Here is a 23,084-nt window from a genome sequence, read left to right on the forward strand (position 1 = left end):
GACATAAAATCGTCCATAAAGTTTGCTTCCAAATGTTGACAGCATAAGGCAAGGGCTACACGGCGATCCCGGCCGCGACAGGTGTCGCCGTGTAGCCCTTTCCTAAGGTCTCACTGATGGAAGTTCACATAATCTGCAGGGGAGCTGTAACCCTAAGTTCACACTTGCGCGTTTTACAGCGCGTTCGAACGTGCTGTAAAACGCATAACCGATGCAAACCAATGCTTCCCTATGGGACTGGTTCACATTTTCGCGTTTTACAGCGCGTTCGAACGCGCAGAAAAACGCCCTACGCATAAACAAGTTCTTGAGCTTCTTTGGGGCGTTTTGTCACGCGTTTGCGGCCATAGGACACTGCTGTCAATCACACAAACGCGCGTAATACGCGCGTTGACTATGGACATAAACACGCGACAAAAACGTGCGTTAAACGCGCATATGCATATCAAATATGCTCAGGTCTGGACCCAGTGTAAGGGTTAAAGGTGGCAGGAGGAGACTTGGGGGTAGTTTTCTTAAGACCAATGTTACCCAGAGCAAAAACTGATACCTGTACGGGTTCCATCATTTGCCTACGGACAAAACCGCAGCAAAATCCACGTCTTACATTTGATGTAGAATTGCTGCAGATTTCATGCAAATGCGAACGCCGGTGAAGTCTGCAGCAAATCGGTGCCAAATCCTCAACAAAATCTCCACGTGAGGCTATGTTTACTCAATGGATTTTGACCGTGTCAAAATCCGCAGACTGAGAAAATGCTGCGTTTCATGCTGTGGGTTTTCATGTTGAACGGTGCGGTCCTGCTCTTAGTTTAACTCCATTGAATGGCGCTAAATCGCGAGCAGGCTCCCGCTGCGGCTTTTCAAGGTGTGTCCACACAGTATGTACGTGTCCATTCTTGGCGCGGTCTGGAAAACCGTGCTGCAAAATTCCTTAGCCAAATGAACTGCAGCGCAGCCTCCCATTGAAAACAATAAAAGGCGGTTTTCGGCACCGAATCCGCTCTGTGAACATACCCTAAAACAGGCAGCAGATTTGTCCGTGGCGGCAATTAATGGAAAATGACGCTACGTGCGGAGACACCCTTATATTTTATCAAAACTGGCCTGACATTTATTTTAATTAGATGCACTGCTGCAGCTATCAAGTGTAAAAAAAGAGAGTACCGAGATGATGCCATTTTATGCCAGCTCTTCTTTGCACTTAAAATAATTCCTCTCAGTAACAATTAGTAGAAGAACACAGAATAATATAAAGAACTACACAGGCAATTGGATAATACAAGCAGCTAACCGGCTTCAAAACACCACTTGCCCATACCAAATATGGCGAAGGACGGTGTTCCGCGTTGACCAAAATAGTAACAAGAACGTGTCCCACCCTATTCGCCGGCGTCTTCATTCATTGGTGAGTCCCGCCGTCAATCTAAGTTTGCAGACTCCTGATTGGCTGAGCCCGTGTCCGGGACGTCAGTCGAGCTGAGCTCTGGTGTAGGTGAGTGTGTGGTTGTGTTGTGTGTTGTGGTCATGGGCTCTGTACAGCGCTGGGCTGTTGTTGTGGTGTGCACAGTATGCTGGGAGTTGTGGTGCACAGGATTAGCAGTGTCATGGAGGGAGGGGGTAGCATAGCATTTAGTAACCTTTTTGGCGGCACTGTGCAACTTTGCATCCCATTAAAGCGCATCAAGGTTGCATGAGGGTGCAGTCGTATATTGCGCCTGAAATCTGACAACCGTGGCCAATGGCGGTGCTGTGCTCGGAGTGGTAGTCGCGTTAGGGACAATGCAAAGTAATGGTGGGGGTTGTGCGTCAAAATCGACTTGTGGTCGCCACCCCGTAACGCCGTGCACAACGTGGGACCGTATTGCAGGCGGCAATGGGAAGTCTTCCAGTCGCTGAATGTCCTTGAACTCTTTGGGGTGCGGTTGCGTCATGCGTCACCGCGTCGCTCCTGATTAGTGTTGAGCGAACTTGTGTTTTAAGTTCTGCGTCCAAAGTTCGGGTTACGGAAGAATCCCGTTATGGATTCCGCTACCACGGATCATAATGGAATTTGGAATCCATAACGGGATTCTTCAATAAACCGAACTTTGGACGCAGAACTTAAAACACAAGTTCGCTCAGCACTACTCCTGATATTTCTATGGGTGTCATGTGACTGCGGTCAGAACTGAGCGTCTAGGTCAGGTTCACACACTGCAGAATTTTTGGCGTCAATTCTGCAAAAAAAAATCTAAAAAAAAAATCACTAACTATAAATATTAAGTTTTCAAGATCCCATTCACAGGCCACGGAGCAGACATGCACATATTTTAGGACGTGCTGCTATTTTCAGTCAACACATGGTTCGGATTCCTTGCATTAGGTCACAGAATGTCAGCCATGTGGCTCGCCAGCTGTTCTGCCAGTGCACGGGCATGCAGGCAGTTGTAGTTCCACAACAGATGGTGAGACGCATTTTTTTTGCGCACCAACTAATGTCAGTGTTTTGGTTTTTTTTGTGTGTGTGACATCGGTGCCTTTTAAATAGGCATTTTTACCCCTAAGGGATAAATGCAACCCAACCCCAGGAAATTCGCTGTTACACCAGGCACAGTGCCTTGTATGATACCTTTCACTTAGCGATCCATTGCTTCATTCTGGAGAAAAAGTAATTTTTTTAAATAATCCATATGCAAATGAGCAATTAAGTGCACCGAAAGCGGGGCCAAGACACTCTGTGCACCCTTGCTCCTCCCTCTCCTTGATGGTCAGGGCCAGAAGTGATGACTGTGTAGGAACATCGTTGTCTCAAGGAGGAGAGGGAGCGGCGGAGTGAGGGTGCACAGAGTGGCTTGGCCCCGCCCCCGATGCACTTAACTGCTCATTTGCATATGGATTAAATCAGATATGCTTAACCTGCGGCCCTCCAGCTGTTGTAAAACTACAACTCCCACAATGCCCTGCTGTAGGCTGTTCGGGCATGCTGGGAGTTGTAGTTTTGCAACAGCTGGAGGGCCGCAGGTTGATCATGCCTGGATTAAATGAATGAAGCAATGTATCGCTAAGGAAAAGGTATCAATACATTCAGCTGAGCTAGCCCTACAAGGCACTGTGCCTGGGGTAACAGTGAACTTCTCTCTGACAGACTCCTCTTAAAACGGATGGTGCTAAGGGTACGTTCACATGATGCAGTCAAACTGCATTTTTTGTCTATGATTATCCTAAAATCATAGACAAAAATCAATAACTAGTAAATGCAGCAAAATGCCCTGATATTGTGTGAACATACCAAAGGAGCGCTTGCAGTACAGCCGCTTAAATCAGAATTCTACGTTATACGCCACTTTTTTCGTTGTGTTATTTGTGCCACCAGCAGGAGAAAAGCCTTGTCTGTCCCAGTCGTATTACCAAAATCTCCAGGTCAGGGGGCCGTACAGGGGCTACGCTTACTAAATTGGGGTGCTGAGTTTTTTTTTTTGTTTGTTTTTTTAGTACGTGATATTTGCCATCACAACCTTGTGCAGGTATGTAGTAGGTGGAATAGATTTTTGTGCATTTTTATACGCAGTGCTTATTTCCTCCACCAGGTGGCACTGCTGATCTTTATCTCCATAGGTAATGACACTGACGCTCATGTAGAGCAGTGTAGCTCGTTCATATAATGAGAATACGTCTTTCTGTTCTGTTTGGGTCGGATGCTGTGGGTAATAAAAGTTGTCACCCATTGCATCTGTCTTTTTTTTTTTTCCCAGCTGAATGATCAGCCATAACATTGATACCACCTGCCTAATATTGTGTAGGTTGTCCTCATGCCTACAAAACGGCGGTGACCCATCAAAGCCTGGACTCCACAAGACCTGTGAAGACGTTAGTAGCAGATGCTGTAAGTTGCTCGATGCGGCCTCCATGGATCCCACAGACGACGATTGAGTTCTGGGAATTTGGAGACAAGTCATCATCTTGATCTCTTTATCACGTTCCTCATTCCTAAACAGTTTTTTCAGTGTGGCCGGGGGATTAACCTGCCAAAGAGGGCACTGCCATTAGGGGGTACCACTGCCATGATGTGGGGTACTTATCTGTACAATATTTAGGTAGGTGTCCCATCCACGTGATGCCAGGATCCAAGGATTCCCAGAAGAACATTGCGCAGAGCATCCTGGTGCCATGTCTTCCCCTAGTAAGTGATGCACACCCAACCGGCCGTCCCCATGACCCTGTCACCCATTCACCAGTTGTCCTTCTTTGGACCACCTTTGGTCGGTACGATCTATTGCATATTGGGAAAACGCCTCCTCGAGACCTGACATTTTGGAGATGCTCTGACCTTGTCGTCCGGCCATCACAACGTGGCTCTTGTCAGAGTGGCTCGGATCGTTGCGCTTGCTCATCTTTCTCGCTGCCAGCACATCGGCTTCAGTAGCTGTCTGAGGGACAGTGGTCACATATGCCACCAGAAAATGAAAAAGGAACAGCTGGAAAACTCAATGCGATTGAACTGAGGTTTACAAAGTATAAACTGTTGGTGGAGCTCGGTCAATGATCACCCAACCAGGGAAGTGCACCCTTCGGGTTCTGCAGAAGGCATATGTGGGGACAGGGTGACATTAATACTGGGTGGCATCTCCTTTTGCTGTGATACAGGCTGCCACATTGGCATGGTAACCGTCATACAGACGCTGGATATCCTCCTGTCTTTCCAAGCTGAATACTACTGTTTGCCATTGAATACTGACGAGAAACGTAACATTTTTAAAAAAAATAAAGACCAATTTATCCCTGGAGAATTCTCCGTTTTTGCTCTTCCGTTTTTCACTTCCTGGATCCATAACTTTTTTTAAACTTTTCCGTTCACATAGTCATATGAAAGCTTGTTTTTTGCAGGTCAGGTTGTATTTTCGGAGGGCACCGTTTAAGGCTAAATGCACACGATCAGGATTGCGTGTGGAAAATCCGCACCGTAGGTCATGTACATTGTATTCTATGAGAATTTGAAATTCTCAATGCACACGATGCAGATCTTTTTTCGGTGCGGATTTTAAAATCCGCAGCATGTCAATTTATTTTATTTTTCCTGACCGGATTTTCTTCATTCACCAATTGATGCGGATTGACCTGTGAACACCTGCGGATTCTCCGCACATGAATCCTGAACGTGTGCATGTACCATTATATTGCAAAAAATGTAGAGGGAAGTTAGAAAACAATTCCAAATGGAATAGAATTGTGGGGGAAAAAGTGCAATTCCACCGCAGTCTTATGGGTTTAGTTTTTACGGTATTCCTTGTGGTAAAACGGACCTGTTACCTTTATTCTCTGGGTCAGTACGATTACAGCAATACCACATTTATATAGTTTGTCTTGTGTTTTAATACTGGAAAAAAAATTGGGAAAATTAATTTTTTCTTTTCATCGCTATATGTTTTATATTTTTTATTTATTTATTTTTTTATATTTACGTCTACTGAGCTGAATGAGTGCTTTTTTTTCTGTAGTTTTTATTGAAACGATTTTTGAGTGTGTATGACTCTTTGATCACTTTTTATGACATTTTTTGGGACATGGTGTTGTCTGTGATTTTTAGATTTTTATTTATATTTTTTTAAAACTATTATTATTTTTACTTCTTACATCACTCTGACTATTGGAAGCAATTATTAGGTTGCTTCTCTCTGACATTACAATTCATTGTAGACTCCCTATGCTCCTAGGGAACGCTGCCCCCTGCAGGGCTCCATAGAATCTACAACTGCAGTAACCTGGGTCTCTCTGAAGAAACCCATGCTATCGCAGGCAATGAATGGCTCCCCCGATCGCCGAGTAGGGGAGCTATTCAGGCTTCGAGAGCACAGTGCTCCAGGAGAAAGCCACCTTGTATGCCGTGGTCACAATTGACCAGGGCATCTGAGGCACTATCACCGATCGCAGACATAAGCCTTGTGTGTCTTCTGTTAAAAACAGCAAAAACCCGGCAGCTGTGGCAAACGGGTGCCATCTTTAAAGACCCGACTTCCGCCATATATGTACGGCAGAGGCCGGAATGGGTTAAATGCACTCCTTGTATCATGTGTATTCATTTATTTATCTTTTTTATCATAGACTAGATATTTCGGTGCTCGTGGAATAGATTTCTGACCCCTCTTGCTGCATTGTCGAGTAGCGTCTGCTATATGTCAGGTTGGATGCCGCGTGGCTTCATGTTCGCCTCTTGGGTCACATGTGCTAAGGGGCGCTAAATGAAGCTAAAAGTTGGGCGTGCGGAGTAAATGGCCTGTTTCCCGCCACGTAGCTGACAGGTTCCAGCTGCTGTACGTTAACGCGTTGCTCCCAGTCCTGTCATGTCATGCGCTGTGGGACTAGCGATCCGCAGCTGGTCCCCCCGGCAAGAAACAGGTTAAAGTCTCCCCTAATATTCGCCGTGTGTGAGGATTTGGCAGAGCGCTCTTTTTGCCTAGGAGGAAGCCCGGCTCTGCGGCCCCCTCCCCTCCTCCTGCTGAATATTTCATCCCATCTGAGCAAGAATTAATGGAAGGAGACGCTCTCTGCTCTTCATCCATTAAAAGCAGCCCTAGGAGGCATCGCCTTGGTCCGTCTCATGTGCCCGCTGAGTGCCAGAGGCAGGGAGCCTCCCCGGAGGGTGAGTGCAGGCAGAGAAGAGCACCTCAGCCATCCCCCCCCCGGGGAAAGGAGGAAGAGTGTGCGGAAAGGGGAGACCGGGCCAAGACGAGGAACCTTCCTGCATCATTCATGTCCTCCATCTACTCTGCATTCCTGTACTCAAAGAGCAAGAATAGAAATCTGTGAGCTGACATCTTTCAAATTGTTAATATATCCATTTTCGGGAAAGCTGGGTGATGACCAATATGGCCGCCGTTACCGCTCACCCAGCTTTTCTCTGACACGCCAACAGCGAATCAGGTTTGACAGCCGTGTAATAGGACAGGTTTACCGTTTAGGGTTTGAGAACGGAGAGGCGTATTGGTTGTCCCCCATCTTTCCTGGATGGTGGTGAATCAAGGACTCGTATTTGCCATTCGTGGCTTGAGAAAAATGGGTCCTTACTTAGAATGGAGGCAATAATGGTCGTCACCCAACTTTCCTGGCCTCATACAGTCAGGTCCATAAATATTGGGACATCGACACAACTCTAACATTTTTGGCTCTATACACCACCACAATGGATTTGAAATGAAACGAACAAGATGTGCTTTACCTGCAGACTGTCAGCTTTCATTTGAGGGTATTTACATCCAAATCAGGTGAACGGTGCAGGAATTGCAACAGTTTGCATATGTGCCTCCCACTTGTTAAGGAACCAAAAGTATTGGGACAGTATAATAATCATAAATCAAACTTTTACTTTTTAATACTTGGTTGCAAATCCTTTGCAGCCAATTACATCCTGAAGTCTGGAACGCATAGACATCACCAGACGCTGGGTTTCATCCCTGGTGATGCTCTGCCAGTCTTCTACTGCAACTGTCTTCAGTTCCTGCTTGTTCTCTGGGCATTTTCCCTTCAGTTTTGTCTTCAGCAAGTGAAATGCTCAATCGGATTCAGGTCCGGTGATTGACTTGGCCATTGCATAACATTCCACTTCTTTCCCTTATAAATCTCTTTGGTTGCTTTTGCAGTATGCTTTGGGTCATTGTCCATCTGCACTGTGAAGCGCCGTCCAATGAGTTCTGAAGCATTTGGCTGAATATGAGCAGATAATATTGCCCGAAAAATTTCAGAATTCATCCTGCTGCTTTTGTCAGCAGTCACATCATCAATAAATACAAGAGAAGCAGTTCCATTGGCAGCCATACATGCCCACGCCATGACACTACCACCACCATGTTTCACTGATGAGGTGGTATACTTAGGATCATGAGCAGTTCCTTTCCTTCTCCATAATCTTCTCTTCCCATCACTCTGGTACAAGTTGATCTTGGTCTCATCTGTCCATAGGATGTTGTTCCAGAACTGTGAAGGCTTTTTTAGATGTCGTTTGGCAAACTCTAATCTGGCCTTCCTGTTTTTGAGGCTCACCCATGGTTTACATCTTGTGGTGAACCCTCTGTATTCACTCTGGTGAAGTCTTCTCTTGATTGTTGACTTTGATACACATACACCTACCTCCTGGAGAGTGTTCTTGATCTGGCCAACTGTTATGAAGGGCGTTTTCTTCACCAGGGAAATAATTCTTCGGTCATCCACCACAGTTGTTTTCCGTGGTCTTCCGGGTCTTTTGCTGTTGCTGAGCTCACCGGTGCGTTCCTTCTTTTAGAATGTTCCAAACAGTTGTTTTGGCCTAATGTTTTTGCTATCTCTCTGATGGGCTTGTTGTGTTTTTTCAGCCTAATGATGGCTTGCTTCACTGATAGTGACAGCTCTTTGGATCTCATCTTGAGAGTTGACAGCAACAGATTCCAAATGCAAATAGCAAACTTGAAATGAGCTCTGGACCTTTTATCTGCTCATTGTAATTGGGATAATAAGGGAATAACACACACCTGGCCATGGAACAGCTGAGAAGCCAATTGTCCCATTACTTTTGGTCCCTTAACAAGTGGGAGGCACATATGGAAACTGTTGTAATTCCTACACCGTTCACCTGATTTGGATGTAAATACCCTCAAATTAAAGCTGACAGTCTGCAGGTAAAGCACATCTTGTTTGTTTCATTTCAAATCCATTGTGGTGGTGTATAGAGCCAGAGATGTTAGAATTGTGTTGATGTCCCAATATTTATGGACCTGACTGTATATGATGCATGGGGTTGGACCAAGGGCCCATGTTTACTTCAGACTTGCCATTCAGGTTTGAGAAAACTGGGTATGCTGGAATAAAGGCGTTAATGGTTGTCACGTCCGGTTGGATATGACTGATGGGGTTTGGGATGGATATGACTGTCGGGGATCAGATGGATAGGACTGATGGGTCGTGCTGGGTAAGACTGCTGGAGGGGTGTTAATGCTGGGTAAGACTGATGGGGGGTGGTATGAAATTTGGATTATGACTGTTGGGGTCGGGATGGGTAAGGCTGCAGGGGGGTCGTGCTGGGGGTAAGTCAGGGACCCCCATATTTACTAAGCAGTTTTATATTATAAATTTTATAATATTTTTTCCATTTACCTGCAGTTATATTACTAATTAACCCTTTCTGTAACGTATGTTTCCTTGTAGATCGCCGCCCACCATGCTCCACATGCACAGGAAGTGCTCCCTCTCAGAGAGGTTGATACGTGCCATCTCCTCCATCCGCTCTCTGCCCGGAGACACGGTCGAGTCCCTTATCCGCAAGGTGAGTGGAGAAACGAGGGCGCCGCCTGTGATCTGTGTTTAAAATTTCCATCCTGCCCTTTTATTACATGCATTTATTGGAAAGCTGGGTGACTACCAATATGGCCACCTACAGTTCCTGGTGTGGCTGTCACTCGGCTGCTGAATGCCATTACTTAGAGGTGCAGATGTCGAGTTCCTGCTGTGATAAGCTACTGTAGATAATTATTCTTATGCAGCAGTTTTCATACGTCGGCAGTCGGATCACCAGGGGGTCGGGGGACCCTCGTACTTCACATAGGTGTTGGCCGTGCAGTGGTATGCCATAAATGTACATGTCGAGGAGATAGCCCTTTAACTAATACTTGTCCTCTCTGTCCACAGGGGGCAGATGTAAATGGTCCTCACGATACCCTGATGCCCCTACACAGCGCCTGCATGGTGTGCGACGCAGACTGTGTGGAGCTGCTCTTGGAGAAAGGAGCAAATGTGAGTAGGCTATGTCTTCTTAAAGGGGGCTCCAATTTTATGGTGTGTTTTTTTTTTTTTCCAACGCCTCACCAATTTCAAGATTTTCTGCTTGCTGTCGGTGAACGGAAAACATTCCAGAGGATGAAAAGCCACATTTCTATCCATTCTAGACAGCACCCCGTGAGCTAAACTGAATGACTCCCGGCTGATACATTTTCCCTGCACCGATACAATGCAGCAAACCGTCTGGACGATAAAGAACTATCCTCAGCTGTGAGCAGGTCTGTTCAGGTGTATAAGTGGTATCTGGTAAATGATTGCATTTCTCCGTCCTGCAGGTCAATGCCCTCGACGGCTACCGACGCGCAGCCTTGCACTACGCGGCGGAAAAAGACGAGACCTGCGTTGAAATCCTCCTGGAATACGGCGCCGACCCCAACGCTCCGGATGGTAATCAGGACACCCCCTTACACTGGGCGGCTTTCAAAAACATGGACGGCTGCGTACAAGCGTTACTAGAGGGCGGCGCAAAGGTCAATGCCAGAGACTACAACCAGGACACGCCTCTGAGCTGGGCGGTTATGAAAGGCAATCTAGAGAGCGTGCGGCTGCTCCTGGAATATGGGGCCCAGCCCGACACTGCTAACCTCAAGGGTCAGTACCCGGCGGGGCGGCTTGTGGTTCTGATGGGTAGAGGCCTGGGTGGGGAGAGGGAGGAGGAATGCCTGGAACTTCTGCACAGAGCTTGTGGCACCCTCAGGTTAAGGAGAGAACGTGGGGTGCCCCCCGAGGCTGCCCGTGATACCCAGTTGTGTCAGCGTCTCGTCAAACTGTGCTCTGTCCCGGGAACTTTGAAAGCTCTGGCGAGGCGTGAGGTGAGGGGCAGCCTCGGAGAATGCCAGTTATCTCAGGTGGTGACAGAGCTGCCTGTTCCCAAATCCATACAGGACTATGTTCTGCTGCTGCACTGAATACACTGGGCTATACAAAAATATCTAAGACCCCCGGGCGTCCATGGTGGCTCCCAGGGCGAACTGGTTGTTCACATGAAGACCTTATTGACTTCCCAGTGTATCGGGCGGAGATGTTAGTGTGAAATATGGTTAGTGAACCCTAGCAAACCAGTCTTTGATCTCCTGGCCCTAGCAACCTGTCTGTCTTCTCCTGGCCCCTATTAACCATACTGTCTTCTCTTGGCCCCTAGCAACCTGGCTTTGTTCTCCTGGCCCCTAGCAACCTGGCTTTGTTCTCCTGGCCCTTAGCAACCTGGCTTTGTTCCCCTGGCTGCTAGCAGCCTGGTTTTCTTCTCCTGGTAACCAGTCTGTATTCTCCTGGCCCCTAGCAACCAATCTTTGTTCTCCTGGCTCCTAGCATTTAGTCTTTGTTCCCCTAGCCCTTAGCAACCAGCCTTTCCTCTCGGCTCCCTAGCAACCAGCCTTATCATTGTGGGCTCCCTAGCAACCAGCCTGTCAGTTCTTCAACTAGGACTAACCCTTGGCAGAAAAGAGGCAAGGAGGATTGTCCGTATTAAGACCAAGCCTTTCCAAATCCTTTACTGGCACTTAGAGAGTGTGACTGCAGAGAGGAGTATGGGGGCTGAGTAAAAAAAATTTTTTATACATTTTTAATATAAATAAATACTGTATTATTCGTCGCCTGGGTAAGATGGTCCTTAACGGGAATGTCACCAGAAAATAATCTAAAATCCAGAATTTTTTTTCACCCTGACCACTAAGCCTCATAATAGGCTGACAGTTCTGTTCTGTGCAGATCACTTTTCAGCAGTCAACTTGTCATGATGGGATTACAATGACAGGTAACATCTATTTATAGATTTGGTTCTAATTAGTGAAAAAAATCTAGGTGACACATTCCCTTTAACAATTATTATGCATATGTTGATCAACTCTGGGGGGGGGGGGGAATCTACATTCAGTTTTTTTTTTTCTCTCATTAATTAAATGGCGCAACTGTATTTTTATCTGGGCGATGGCTCCGGCTGCTGTAGATTTGCAATGAAGCTTCGGTTCACACCTCGAAGGAGGTGAAAAACAGTGCCACCCTTGTCGACAGTCTGTGCCTGGTATTGCAGTATTCACTTGAATGACGCTAAGCTGCAATACCGGACTCGGCCCATAGGAAGAAAACAACATTTTACCCGTTTAACATGGATAGAAAGTCACAACTGGTCCTCATACGCAGTATTTCGAATGTAGCACAATTTCTAGTATGCCTTTTAGTTAAATGGGGACCGGCGGGGGCCTTGGTGGTGGGACACCCACCGATCAGACACTTATCCCCTGTCCTGTGTGTAGAGGATAAGTTGTCATATTGGGGCAACCCCTTTAAATAAATAAAAAAACAAAACAAAAAAAAAACTGTCAAAACAGGACATAGTTTTCTGTAGTTCCCTGGTATCCTGTAATAACATGTACGTACCCACCACATACCTGGTGTAGCCTTGATCTAAAAGCAGACCTGTCACTTTTAGGTACAGCTGGTGTAAGTATTCAAAGTCATTACTGTGTTAATTGGTGTAAGGACCCATCTGGTGGATGCTAGTTTTTTTTATTATTTGTATTATATTATTTTAATAAATATATATATATATATATATATATATATATATATATATATATAAAAAAATGTAAAAAATGAAAAAAGGGCAGCACTCCACTGGATTAAAATAAAATAAACTTTATTTACCCATAGGCTACAGCAACGTTTCGGCTCATACACAGGAGCCTTCCTCAAGCAGGCTCCTGTGTATGAGCCGAAACGTTGCTGTAGCCTATGGGTAAATAAAGTTTATTTTATTTTAATCCAGTGGAGTGCTGCCCTTTTTTCATTTTTTACATTTATTGGATTGGCTTATATCCATATCTGGGCCTGTGCACCCTTTTTCTTCTAAGTTTCTTTGTGACGGTGCTGCCATCCCCCTTTTTCCTTTTTTATATATATATATATATATTACAGTTGCAAGAAAAAATGTCATAAAGCAACCGGGCACACTCAGTATATTGGGATCATATAAAATTTAATATATACATAAAATCATAACACCATACATATTTTCCTTAAATGGCTGGAATGAATAGCCTAAAAATATCACTAAATAGACACAAAATGAATAAATAATAATAAATATGGGTAATGAATTGTCTAAGATAAAATAGAACAGTGCAATAGATAGATAAGATGATACAATAGTCCTGTATTATACAAGTGCGCTATGGACGCTCTCCCAATAGCAACCTATGCTGGTCACTGGTCACTTAGTGATAAAATTCCCTTCCAATGGTAGTCTATGCTGCTGTTACCAAAATATAAGGTCTCAATAATCCTCCGATATGCGTTTGGGCAAGGATCCCCCAGGAATATTAGAACAATATTGGATACAAATTGTCCGTGTGTCAACTTTCCCACAAGAAACTGTCCAGTGCGCGAGGAGTGGAAAGTTACTGCTCTACCACGAGTTCTAATAGCGGTACACACGTGCAAACAACCGCCAGCGCAGAAGCCGGACGGATAGAGCTTGCAGGACACCGGTCTCCTTTCCACACGAGAGGTGTCCAGAGCGACAACAGGGGTAGTTAACAGGCACGGTAAGCACTTTATCAAACAGGACGACAAGAAGAGCTCACATTGGGAAGAAGCAGCATTCAAAACAGCTCAGCGGGACGCCGCTGACTTGTAAGTATAGCGGGACGCCCCTACACTTTGACTCACTGAAAGTACAATTCAATTTATTACCGGAGGATTATTGAGACCTTATATTTTGGTAACAGCAGCATAGACTACCATTGGAAGCGAATTTTATCACTAAGTGACCAGCATAGGTTGCTATTGGGAGAGCGTCCATAGCGCACTTGTACAATACAGGACTATTGTATCATCTTATCTATCTATTGCACTGTTCTATTTTATCTATTTTACTATTCATTACCCATATTTATTATTATTTATTTATTCATTTTGTGTCTATTTAGTGATATTTTTAGGCTATTCATTCCAGCCATTTAAGGAAAATATGTATGGTGTTATGATTTTATGTATATATTAAATTCTATATGATCCCAATATACGGAGTGTGCCCGGTTACTTTACGATATTTTATCTAGCTATTTGCGAGGAAGGGTGATTCCTCTTACACCGTGTGCACCTCTACTAGTGGTTTGTGTGTCACTCCTGTGCGTCACATCAGTTCAATTTTAGTTGCAAGAAAAAGTATGTGAACCCTTTGGAATGATATGGATTTCTGCACAAATTGGTCATAAAATGTGATCTGATCTTCATCTAAGTCACAACAATAGACAATCACAGTCTGCTTAAACTAATAACACACAAAGAATTAAATGTTACCATGTTTTTATTGAACACACCATGTAAACATTCACTGTGCAGGTGGAAAAAGTATGTGAACCCTTGGATTTAATAACTGGTTGAACCTCCTTTGGCAGCAATACCTTCAACCAAACGTTTCCTGTAGTTGCAGATCAGACGTGCACAGCGGTCAGGAGTAATTCTTGACCATTCCTCTTTACAGAACTGTTTCAGTTCAGCAATATTCTTGGGATGTCTGGTTTGAATCGCTTTCTTGAGATCATGCCACAGCATCTCAATCGGGTTGAGGTCAGGACTCTGACTGGGCCACTCCAGAAGGCGTATTTTCTTCCGTTTTTAGGCCTCTTTCACACGAGCGTGTCCGGATAAGGTCCGGATGCGTTGCGGCAAACCCGCGTGAGTAGGTACCCAATTGCAGTCAGTTTTGATTGCGATTGCGTTCCGTTGTTCCGTTTTTATCGCACGGGTGCAATGCGTTTTGCACGCGCGTGATAAAAAACTGAATGTGGTACCCAGATCCGAACTTCTTCACAGAAGTTCAGGTTTGGGTTCAAGGTTGTGTAGATTGTATTATTTTCCCTTATAACAGGGTTATAAGGGAAAATAATAGCATTCTGAATACAGAATGCATGGTACAATAGGGCTGGAGGGGTTAAAAAAAATAAAATAAAAATTAAACTCCCCTTAATCCACTAGTTAGCGCAGCCGGCATCTCCTTCTGTCTTGTTCTGTGAGGAATAGGACCTTTGATGACGTCCCTACGCTCATCACATGGTCCGTCATATGATCCATGACCATGGTGATGGATCATGTGACGGGCCATGTGATGAGCGCAGTGACATCATCACAGGTCCTTTACCCAGGTCCTGAAGAAAGAAGACAGAAGAGAACCCGGGCTGCGTGAACAAGTGGATAAAGGTGAGTTAAATTATTATTATTATTTTTTTTAACCCCTCCAGCCCTATTGTACTATGCATTCTGTATTCAGAATGCTATTATTTTCCCTTATAACCATGTTATAAGGGAAAATAATAATGATCGGGTCCCCATCCCGATAGTCTCCTAGCAACCGTGCGTGAAAATCGCACCACATCCCCACTTGCTTGCGGATGCTTGCGATTTTCACGCAGCCCCATTCACTTCTATGGGGCCTGCGTTGCGTGAAAAACGCACAAAATAGAGCATGCTGCGATTTTCACGCAACGCCCAAGTGATGCGTGAAAATCACCGCTCATGTGCACAGCCCCATAGAAATGAATGGGTCCGGATTCATTGCGGGTGCAATGCGTTCACCTCACGCATTGCACCCGCGCGGAAAACTCGCCCGTGTGAAAGGGGCCTAAGCCATTCTGATTTACTTCTATGCTTTGGGTCGTTGTCCTGTTGCAACACCCATCTTCTGTTGAGCTTCAGCTGGTGGACAGATGGCCTTATGTTCTCCTGCAAAATGTCTTGATAAACTTGGGAATTCATTTTTCCTTCGATGATAGCAATCCGTCCAGGCCCTGACGCAGCAATGCAGCCCCAAACCATGATGCCCCCACCACCATACTTCACAGTTGGGATGAGGTTTTGATGTTGGTGTGCTGTGCCTCTTTTTCTTCACACATAGTGTTGTGTGTTTCTTCCAAACAACTCAACTTTGGTTTCATCTGTCCACAGAATACTTTGCCAGTACTGCTGTGGAACATCCAGGTGCTCTTGTGCAAACTGTAAACCTGCAGCAATGATTTTTTTGGACAGCAGTGGCTTCCTCTGTGGTATCCTCCCATGAAATCCATTCTTGTTTAGTGTTTTACGTATTGTAGATTGTGGATGTTAGCATATGCCAGAGACTTTTGTAAGTCTTTAGCTGACACTCTAGGATTCTTCCTCACCTAATTGAGCAGTCTGCGCTGTGCTCTTGCAGTCATCTTTACAGGATGCGGACAGATCTAAATTCCCCTCGGGAGCAGGGAAACAGAGAAAAAACAAAGCGCACAATAGGATAGTATGTTTGACCGGATGAGAATATCAGAGTGAGAAATATCCAAACTCACCTTATAGGGTTGTGCTCCGGCAGGCACAACTCTACTGTAGACTTAGTGGAAATAAGACCTTTTAGACCAGGATTGCAGCCGCAGATTTTGTAGTCTCTTGGATGGGATGTCCAGTCCCCCAAAAGGAATTCGTAGGTAAGTAAAAAGAAGTTCTTCATCGGCGCAAAATCACTAGTGGAAGCGGTCTTAATAGATGGATTCTTCTTGTTTTAATAAGAAACAACGTGTTTCGGGGATCAGAGACTCCCCTTCATCAGGTTTCACAAGCATATAACAAATACTACAATATTTATAGATAAATTCTTTCAAAAAGCTGCCAAAAGGATGCACCTGGGTGACGCCCCTTGTGGGAGGAGCCATCACTAGTCATCCACAATTACAAACTGTCATGGCATTGATAACATTAGATATGATAATAATATTTCCATCTAATGTTATCAATGCCATGAAAGTTTGTGGATGACACCTGGTGATGGCTCCTGATGAAGGGGAGTCTCTGATCCCCGAAACGTGTTGTTTCTTATTAAAACAAGAAGAATCCATCTATTAAGACCGCTTCCACTAGTGATTTTGCGCCGATGCAGAACTTCTTTTTCCTTATCATTACAGGACGGACACTCCTCGGGGAGTAGCAGCCGTGCTGAACTTTCTCCATTTATGGACAATTTGTCTTACCGTGGACTGATGAACAGCAAGGCTTTTGGAGATACTTCTATAACCCTTTCCAGCTTTATGCAAGTCAACAATTCTTAATCGTAGGTCTTCTGAGAGCTCTTTTGTGCGAGGCATCATTCACATCAGGCAATGCTTCTTGTGAAAAGCAAACCCAGAACTGGTGTGTGTTTTTTATAGGGTAGGGCAGCTGTAACCAACACCTCCAATCTCATCTCATTGATTGGACTCCAGTTGGCTGACACCTCACTCCAATTAGCTCTTGGAGATGTCTTTAGTCTAGGGGTTCACATACTTTTTCCACCTGCACTGTGAATGTTTACATGGTGTGTTCAATAAAAACATGGTAACATTTAATTCTTTGTGTGTTATTAGTTTAAGCAGACTGTGATTGTCTATTGTTGTGACTTAGATGAAGATCAGATCACATTTTATGACCAATTTGTGCAGAAATCCATATCATTCCAAAGGGTTCACATAATTTTTCTTGCAACTGTGTGTGTGTGTGTGTGTGTGTGTGTGTGTATATATATATAAAATTCTAATTACAATATATTTGCACTTTCCAAAACAAATACCCAATGTACCATTGTATAGTTGATTATGATATTGTCAACCCAGTCCAGACGACCAGACACTCCCACCTACTGTCATAATTTTCACCTCCTTTTAATGATAAAGCTCGTCCTCTTTGCTATAAAGGTTAAAAGGTTTTGTACGCAATAACGCATTTATCCCTATGGGCGATATCCTAGCTTTCCCTCATTTTGGCACATACTCCACCCTCTCCATTGACCTTTACAGAAGGAGGATGCGCTTGTCACTCACTTCCCGTACTTGCCCTGTAAGAAATCCTGTCTTCCAGCTCAGTAGAGGTTAAATGAACCAAGGGCTGGAGAAATGTAGGACAGTATAAGTGGGAACTTCCATATGAATTGATAAAACCAGAAGACTCCCGATGATGGAATGAACCCCTTAATGGGCAGGAGTTAAGGATTTGAGAGTATTCCCTGACGTATACCTCTGATGGATAGCATACAGTAACAAACCACATCTACCTTATCTCCAGAGTATCCATACCTGCGGCTTAAGGAGGTGAGAGGGATGTTCATTAAAGGGGTTACCCATTAAGATCACTTTTTCCGATATCCGACCACTGGTCCTTTGCCGTTCTTGAGAACAGGGGTCTGTGACACTTGATTCAACTGTGGGATTGCTCGAGATAGCCTAGTACAGGGGTCAGCAACCTTCGGCACTCCAGGTGTGGTGAAACTGCAACTCCCAGCATGCACACTTGCTTGGCTGTTCTCAGAACTTCCATAGAAGTGAGTGGAGCATGCTGGGAGTTGATGATCCATGGTCTAGTACAAGGGTTCGGCTATCTCCACCTGCCCTATATAGTTGAATTGAGCTGCAGTGCTCTTGTGTGACTACCACCCCTTTCAAATGGGGGAGCATGAGCCCCGTTCTTGTGATTTGGCATGGGCTCCAGCAGACGGACCCCCACTGATCCTATCCTGTTGATGGGGGATAAGTTGTCTTAATGGGACAACCCTTTTAATGGGTTGTCTTATCTCAATCACCACCTTGACCTATGCACTATTATATCATATGGACCTTCTAGAGGAGGTACACCTGCTTGAGAACTCCCTATGAAACCCCTTCATGAACCAAAGTTGAGAGGTGCCTACAAGCAACAACATTCGTTCTGCCTGGCCCAGTCTCTTCACATATTGCATGGGCATTGATTCATTCATTGATTTGAATGGCCGCATGTAATTCTACATCCCCTCCTGTAGTGGCCGCTGCAGGGAAAATGCATGGCCAGTGGTAACTTCTCTTGGGCTAATCAGCTGATCGCTCAACGACAGGTCTGCCCAGTTATAAATCTACTCAGTGCCGACTGTCGCCCTACTTTTCCGAGAAACAGATATAGCGAATGTAGAGCTGAATGGAAAATTTTACATCACTGTAGTGAAGGACGTCCATTTATTGGTGATGTTCTGGCCTTAGAGGGAAATTCTGTATAATTCTTCAGAATGTATGTGGACATGAGCCAGGGTGCAGTGATCCGCATGCACTAATGAGCATTCATAACGATGGGAAAACGATCATGTACGGCAGCGCACCGCAATTCACCTGTGACCTATGCAGATGACTATCAGTCACTATCTAGTAGATCAGGCCTAAGGGCCTGGCAGAGAAGAGGCACCTGCCACGGGTCATTAATCTTTTCATTCTGGGACTATCGGGTCTGACTCCACTGCTCCAGCCCTGCCAGAACCAGTAACCACAACCTGGGCTTGGGTCACATTGGAGAATCAGACCTTCTTATTTCATATTAGATCAGCGGTGGCTGTGTAGACAACAACTGGGACTTAACTTGTGCTGAGATGTTGTAAGGTGAAAATGCTCTGTTCGCATTTCCTTTGGAGCCTCTGTCACAGATTTTGTCATATGTGGCAGGAAAAATAGACCCAAAATGATGGATACCTCACTAAGTCAATAGGGCCCCTTGGCTACCGGTGGTATTCATCACATGTGTGCACTGGTGAACAGAGCCTTCCCTGGTTTTTGCCTTTACGCCGTCTTAGATAAAGCACTAGACCGGATTCACTATAAAAATAGGAGACACAGGAGGGACGGGGACAGCGCATGCTCATGTAGCCAGGGGGACTCCTTGACTAAATGATGGCTTATTACTATTAAACATGGCTGCTTTAAAGGGATTCTGTCATCAGATTTAACCCCTCTAACTTAAACATATGCCCATGTCCAGACTAATACGAAGAATCCTAAGCTGGCCTTATTAAACCTCACTGTGGCTCTATTTGCCCAAAAAACTGGTTTTTATAACCTGTCAATCACTTACTTAAGGTGCCCAAGGGGAGGTCCGTTAATACCGGGTGCCCAGCGCCGCCTTCCCTGTCTTCAGCGCCGCCTCCGCAATCCTCCCCATCCCTCTGCCAGATCCCGCGCCTGCGCACTAGGCTCAACCAATCTGCAGGTCATATCAGGGTTGAGCGAAGTGCACATCAGGCCGGCGCATGCGCACTTCACTCAACGAAGCCGCTGCCAGGAGTCCGCACGGGCGCATCAGGCTGAGCCTAGTGTGCAGGCGCGGGATCTGGCAGAGGGACGGGGAGGATTGCGGAGGCGGTGCTGAAGACAGGGAAGGCTGTGCACCGGACGGCGAGGGGTGCGGCCGGGCACCCTGTATTAACGGACCTCCCCTTGGGCACCTTAAGTAAGTGATTGACAGGTTATACAAACCTGTTTTTTTTGGGCAAATAGAGCCACAGCGAGGTTTAATAAGGCCAGCTTAGGATTCTTCTTATTAGTCTGGACATGAGCATATGTTTAGATTAGAGGGGTTAAATCTGATTGCAGAATCCCTTTAAGGTATTGTACCCAGCTACAGGAGGAATCGTAGAGCAGGAGTTTAACTAGCCAATACAATCTACTAGAAATCCATCAACATTTAGATCAAAGATGAGAGAAGAGAATTGGGGAGTCCTTCAACCGGAAAAACAAAGAGGGCACACACACAGTCCTGGTGTGACATGACCCCTGAGATTTTAGAACAGGTAGGACATGGCTGGCCCCTACACTCCTTCCATCAGGTTTGATGTCGTCCAGCGAGCGACTTGTAGTGCGTTACCCCGACATACTGACGCACATTATAATCCCGCTGCACGTAATCGCACACACTCACAGCTCTGTCACTGCCTCTCAGTGCAGCCCAGCAGATGAAGACATGAGCGCAGTCTGACAGGTCCCCTCTCTCCTGTGATCGGGATAAATGATAGCACCAAGCTGGGGGGGATGAAGGGACACGGCTGTTTGAGTCTGACACAACCAATCCATCCAGGGAGGGAGAGAGGTAAGGAGGGGGAGAAGACACGGCAAGAGACGCAGGACTAAAGATATCACACAGTAGGGGTCACTATAGGGATCTGGAGGCCCAGCGTCAACACCCCTGCCACCATTATAATGATCCCCAGCAATGGGCTCCTTTTTGAAAATTTAGAAAAGGTGCCAAAGGTTCTGGAATGTTAACAGGTCAGATAGGGCCAAAAGTTGTAGATTATCTATCTATATCATATCTATCCTATCTATCTCGTCATGTCTACACTGTATGGACAAAAGTATTGGGGCACCCACAGGAGCTTTTATGACATCCCATTTTAAATCCACAGGGATTAATATGGATTTGTTCCTCCCTTTGCTTTTCAGGGAAGGATTTCTGTAAGATTTTGGAGTGTGTCGGTAGAGATTTTTGGCCACTCATCCAGAAGAACATTCGAAGGTCAGACACTGGCCTTGGACAAGAGGACCTGGCACACAGGTCTCCATTTTAGTTCATCCTAAAGGTGTTGGATGGGGTTCAGGCCAAGGCTCTGTCCACACCAAACTCGCCCCAACCATGCCTTTATGGACCTTGCTTTGTGCACTTTGAGGCACAGTCCTGGTGGAACAGCAGAGGGCCTTTACCAATATGTTCCCATAAAGGAAGCATGCAATTGTCCCAAACGTCTTGGTATGCTGAAACATTAACACTGGGTTCAGACCTGAGCGTATTTGATATGAGCGTTTAACGCACGTTTTTGTCCATAGTCAACGCGCGTATTACGCGCGTTTGTGTGATTGACAGCAGTGTCCTATGGCCGCAAACGCGCGACAAAACGCCCCAAAGAAGCTCAAGAACTTGTTTATGCGTCGGGCATTTTTCAGCGCGTTCGAACGCGCTGTAAAACGCGAAAATGGGAACCAGTCCCATAGGGAAGCATTGGTTTGCATCGGTTATGCGTTTTACAGCGCGTTCGAACGCGCAAGTGTGAACTTAGGGTTCAGGGGTTTTTGCCATGATTGATGGAATAAAATAAAATATGAAAATCAGACATCATATAGTACATGACAAAACCTTTCTAACAAAGCTAAAACCAGCCCTGTACCTCACATGGATCCAGAGGTCTCCACATTAATTGGTCCAATTGTTCTACTAGATTTATTTCAGGCTGGCAGCTCAGGGGGCGTGTCCTTTCTGCTGTAGCGCTCTCCCTTTAACTGCCACAACTTCTAACAAGATGGCTGGTGACAGTTGAAAATTTTAACCGAGCGCGTGCGACCACTTCAGTGAGGTAGATGGAGAAATAAGGAAAATAACAGCAGGTGGCGCTATACAGATACATTTTATTGCATAGCTCAGTGGCTATACTATATTTTTAATTACATGAAATTACAAAAGTAATGAGAGCCATGTGCTGGTTTGGAAAATGTAGACCATTTTTATCGCACGACCCCTTTATGATTTCCCTTCACCGGAACAAAGGGACCTAGGCTAACCTCTTTAAAAAACAACGCCATAGCAATATACCTCCTCCACCAAACTTTACACAAAGCAGTCAGGCAGGTAACTGGTCTCCGGGCATTTGCCAACACAAGGTTCGTCCATAAGACCGCCATATGGAGGAGCGTGATACTTCACTGCACAGAAGACGTTTCCACTTCTCCAGAGTCAAGTGGTTGAGGTGCTTTACACCACTCCGTCAGACGCTTGGCATTGTGCTTGGTGATGTAAGGCTTGCATGCAGCTTCTCAGCCATGGAATCCCATGCCATGAAGTTCCCGGTGCACAGTTTTTGTGCAGATGTTAATGCCAGATGGGGACAGTTATGGAGTCAGTGGAGCATTGGTGACTTTTATGCACCTCTGTAACTTTACGTGGTCTCCACTCCGTGGCTGATTTGCTGTGGTTCCTGAATGCTTCCAATCATACCACTTGGCTATTCAATAAAATGCAACACATGGATGAAAGACGTCCTCCAGAGCAGGAGCTCCTGTTTTTTATTACGTAACATAGTTTATAAGGCTGAAAAAAGACATTTGTCCGTCCAGTTCGGCCTGTCATCCTGCAAGTTGATCCAGAGGAAGGCAAAAAAAAAAATCCTGTGAGGTAGAAGCCAATTTTCCCCGCTTTAGAGGAATAAAAAATTCCTTCCCGACTCCAATCAGGCATCAGAATAACTCCCTGGATCAACGACCCCTCTCTAGTAGCTATAGCCTGTAATATTATTACACTCCAGAAATACATCCAGGCCCCTCCTGAATTCCTTTATTGTACTCACCATCACCACCTCCTCAGGCAGAGAGCTCCATAGTCTCACTGCTCTTACCGTAAAGAATCCTCTTCTATGTTTGTGTACAAACCTTCTTTCCTCCAGACGCAGAGGATGTCCCCTCGTCACAGTCACAGTCCTGGGTATAAATAGATGATGGTATACATCTCTGTACTGACCCCTGATATAT

General features: G+C 45.4%; 1 protein-coding gene across 2 annotated transcripts; it reads left to right on the forward strand.

Moving 5' to 3' along the window:
• The first annotated feature begins 1,460 nt into the window (after positions 1 to 1,460).
• On the forward strand, positions 1,461 to 10,894 carry ASB8 (ankyrin repeat and SOCS box containing 8). 2 transcript variants are annotated; one of them, XM_040440826.1, is made up of 4 exons: positions 1,461 to 1,495; positions 9,154 to 9,271; positions 9,634 to 9,738; positions 10,059 to 10,894. In XM_040440826.1, exons 2-4 carry the CDS (start codon positions 9,167 to 9,169, stop codon positions 10,689 to 10,691), a joined length of 843 nt encoding a protein of 280 aa, XP_040296760.1. In that variant the 5' UTR covers positions 1,461 to 1,495; positions 9,154 to 9,166; the 3' UTR covers positions 10,692 to 10,894. The 2 variants fall into 2 exon arrangements, with proteins under 2 accessions (XP_040296760.1, XP_040296759.1); XM_040440825.1 differs by lacking the exon at positions 1,461 to 1,495 and adding an exon at positions 3,735 to 3,865.
• The last annotated feature ends 12,190 nt before the right edge of the window (positions 10,895 to 23,084 follow it).

The sequence above is a fragment of the Bufo bufo genome, chromosome 7 (assembly GCF_905171765.1).
Source record: "Bufo bufo chromosome 7, aBufBuf1.1, whole genome shotgun sequence".
Taxonomy (NCBI): Eukaryota; Metazoa; Chordata; class Amphibia; order Anura; family Bufonidae; genus Bufo; species Bufo bufo.